This window comes from Morone saxatilis, unplaced genomic scaffold (genome assembly GCF_004916995.1).
Source record: "Morone saxatilis isolate NCDOM2014 unplaced genomic scaffold, NCSU_SB_2.0 Contig11, whole genome shotgun sequence".
Taxonomy (NCBI): Eukaryota; Metazoa; Chordata; class Actinopteri; family Moronidae; genus Morone; species Morone saxatilis.
Genome location: NW_023339663.1, coordinates 1,393,762 through 1,396,998, shown reverse-complemented (window position 1 = coordinate 1,396,998; position 3,237 = coordinate 1,393,762). Strand labels below are relative to the sequence as shown.

At 46.7% G+C, this 3,237-nt stretch overlaps 1 protein-coding gene across 1 annotated transcript; it reads right to left on the bottom strand.

Annotated features, from left to right (window-relative positions):
- Positions 1 to 289: 289 nt before the first annotated feature.
- hexim1 (HEXIM P-TEFb complex subunit 1) lies at positions 290 to 1,506 on the bottom strand (the record flags this gene model as incomplete). Its single annotated transcript, XM_035681668.1, is given in 1 exon segment — positions 290 to 1,506. A coding segment is annotated over 1 exon segment (969 nt), but the record flags the coding sequence as incomplete, so codon positions are not given.
- Positions 1,507 to 3,237: the final 1,731 nt, after the last annotated feature.

Here is a 3,237-nt window from a genome sequence, read left to right as displayed (position 1 = left end):
GCTTCACTCTTCCGGTCTTGCAGCACTTACAACACATCACAGCAGAATTTCAACATTTTATTTGAACTTATGTTTAACACACAACTGTTAAATGTTCACTGGTAGTTTATTTCTGCAGAAAACAAACAGAACGACCGTCTTTTGCGGCTGGGGCCAAATCAGCTGTAGCTGTAGTTAATGTTTTATTCTGGGGGGGGGGGGGAATAATGCGACATACCGGGTTTGTTTTTAAATTCAGGTGTGGAAACAGTAAAATGTGAATGAGCCGGGAAACAAAAACAAAATGTTCTCGTGTTGTCAAATACTTTCTCTTTATAAAAAGAATCTTACTTTTGAAATATTTACATTTCTTTCTTGGGAAAAAATAAAATAAAAATAAAATAAATTGAACAGGACAACCTTTTACAGTCCGAATAGAAAAAGAAACAAGTATTGCATTGAGACAAACTGATTACAGAAAACTGATGACAATTTAAAAAAACGCAGCAGTCCCATGTTTTACCTTTTTGTTTTTGTTTTTCTACTTTAAATTGTCCTTTAATTGCTGGTCACCGGGCTCCGGTCCGTGCCGGGCTGGTTCTGCAGGAGCAGCTCCGTGTTTTGGGCCCTGAGTCTCTCCAGCTCCCTCTCCAGCTCCCCGAGCCGGACCAGGGAGCCCTCCACGGTGGGACCCCCGGGCTCCACGGCGAGCCTCAGCCGGTTGTTCTCCTCCTCCAGCCGGGACATGCACTTCTCCAGCTCCAGGTACTCCTGCACCAGCTCCTGCTTGGTCATGTTCTGCAGGCTCTCGACGTGGTACATCTCGTAGGTCTCGGAAAAGTCTCTCTGGAGAAACTCCCCACCTGCGTTCCCGGGCCTCCCGATCCCGTCGCTGCCTCCGCCGCTGCCGTCGTCGTCGTCGGTCACCTCGTTGTCGCACAGCTCCTCCTCGCTGCCCGTGTCCTCCATGCGGCCCCCGACCCCGGAGGGTCTCCGGACCCCGCTCTCGGTGTTGAGGTCCGGCTCCTCCCGGTCGTGCTCGTCCATCAGGAACTGGGTGGTGTTGTAGGGCGCCACCGGGAGCCCTTTGGCGAACATCTCCTCCCTCACCCGGGAAGCCCTGGCGGTCTCCTTCTCCTCCAGCGCTTTCCTCTCCTCCCAGGAAAGTTTGTAATAAGGCTTCCAGTTGCGCTTCTTCTTGGAGGTCTTGCTGCGCCGGTGTCTCTTCTTGCCCAGACGCGCATCCAACCCGGTGTCGGAGTCGATGAGCAAACTCTCCTCCTGCACCCGGTTCAGCGCCTCCTCCTCCAGCGACCCACCGTCTCCGTTTTTCCCCCCGTGCGAGGTGTGATGACCGTCCCCCCGTGCGTGCACATCGGCTCTCTGATGAGGCTGAGCTGCAACCGGGCACTTTGGGAGCTCGTTTCCGGCTGCTAAGGCAGGGCACACCCCCCTCTGTCCGCCTCTCATTTGCCATAACTTGTCTGTGTTGATATCCACACAGTCCTCCGCCCGCCGCTGCTGCCGTTGCTGCTGCGGTGGCTCCGGGCGGCGGTGTGGGAGTGCTGCGCCGTCGAGGAGAAGCGACATCAGGCTGGTGGTGATAGCGGCTTATGGCTCATGGTGAGGCGGGGAGGAAAGGCTGAAAGCTTGCCGGGTTTTTTTTAGGGGAGTGGGGGGGTGGTGGGAGAGAGAGAGAGAGAGAGAGAGAGAGAGAGAGAGAGAGAGCAGCAGAGTCTCGGTGTGGATGGATGTCTAGGTGTGCGGTACTCTGCAATGTGCAACCGACTGGTAGGGAGGGTGTGAGGGTGTGTGTGTGTGTGTGTGTGTGGAAAGAGAGAGGGGGGGTCTGATGGCTGCCTAATTTATTGACTGATCAGTTAATTGATTGATAATCCTGTTGGATTATTGGAGAACTGACATTCCTGTTTCCTACTTCTTTATGATAGATCTAATTTATTACTTTTGTCCCAAAAAAAACTTTATTTAAACTTTCACCTGAAAACTAAAACGGTTACATGTATCACCAAACTTATAAAAACTGTGTTACAATCAGTGTTGGGGGTAATAATATTACTTTACTTAGGCTGTTACCAATGTGAAAAATAATTACTGTATGAAGTTTTATGAGAAACTCAAAATAATATATAGTATCTGAGAAACCTTATTTGAGATATTAAGTCAAAATGTTGAGAAAGTTTCTCATTATAAACACATTTTTTACATCACTGGCCAAAATGGGCTTCTATAATTACTCCCTGCCAAATTAGTTACACTACTAGTTATATTACTTTTCTGCTACTCCCCAAACAGTTGGTCCAAGGATGTGATTGGATTGTTGGGATGACACAAAAGTAAGGTTGTAACTAGTTACTTTAGGGGGGGTAACTGTGATATTATTAGCCTACTGAAATTACCAACAGTTATACTAATATATCTGGAAACAATAGAAGGTAAAAGAAACTTAAACCTATTATTATAACTTTAAATGTGCATTAAGATTAGAGTAGATCTGTTTGGTCAGTTTACCCTGGAGGGGCAAACATCGAGGTCATCAAATTACCATAAATCAGCTGACATACAGTGAATATATAGATATATGGGGCAGAGCTGCGACAGTTAGTCGATTAATTGATGAGTTGTCAACTATTAAATTAATCGCTTCTTTTGTGACCTCCGTTAACTGTCTTTAGAGACGCTATATGTTAAGTGTTGAAAGGTCAGCCAAGGTTTTGAAGATGGTTAAAAGGGTAAAGTGATACAGTCAGATCTTAAGTTAGCTAAAGTTAGCAAAACTCTAGCCAGCATCAATCAACATTAGCCACTAGATATAACTAGTTAGCTAACAATGAATGTAGATCAGATCAATATGTCTTTTAAAAACAGTGCAGTGCAGGAACGGAGGAAGTTAGCTCAACTGTTCATCAGAGCACACTTTACTATTTTCTGATATTTTATGGACCAAACAACTGATCAATTAATCGAGGAAACGAATGAGAGATTAATGATGAAAGTAAGAACAGCCCTATACTCGGGGGGTCCTGGTCATCTGGACGCTGGGTGGGATAATCCAACCGTTCCAGCAGAAGAGGCAGCTCTGCAGTCAGCCTCCGTCTGCAGCTTGAAATGCATATGAGATTGTTATGTCTCATATAACGGTAAGAGCAGCTGCGACTGTTAACCCTAACCTACACTGCTGCAGTCGTGTGTCATGAGGAATCCTCCGTATGGCGATGCAGCTTTCCACTACAAGAGAGC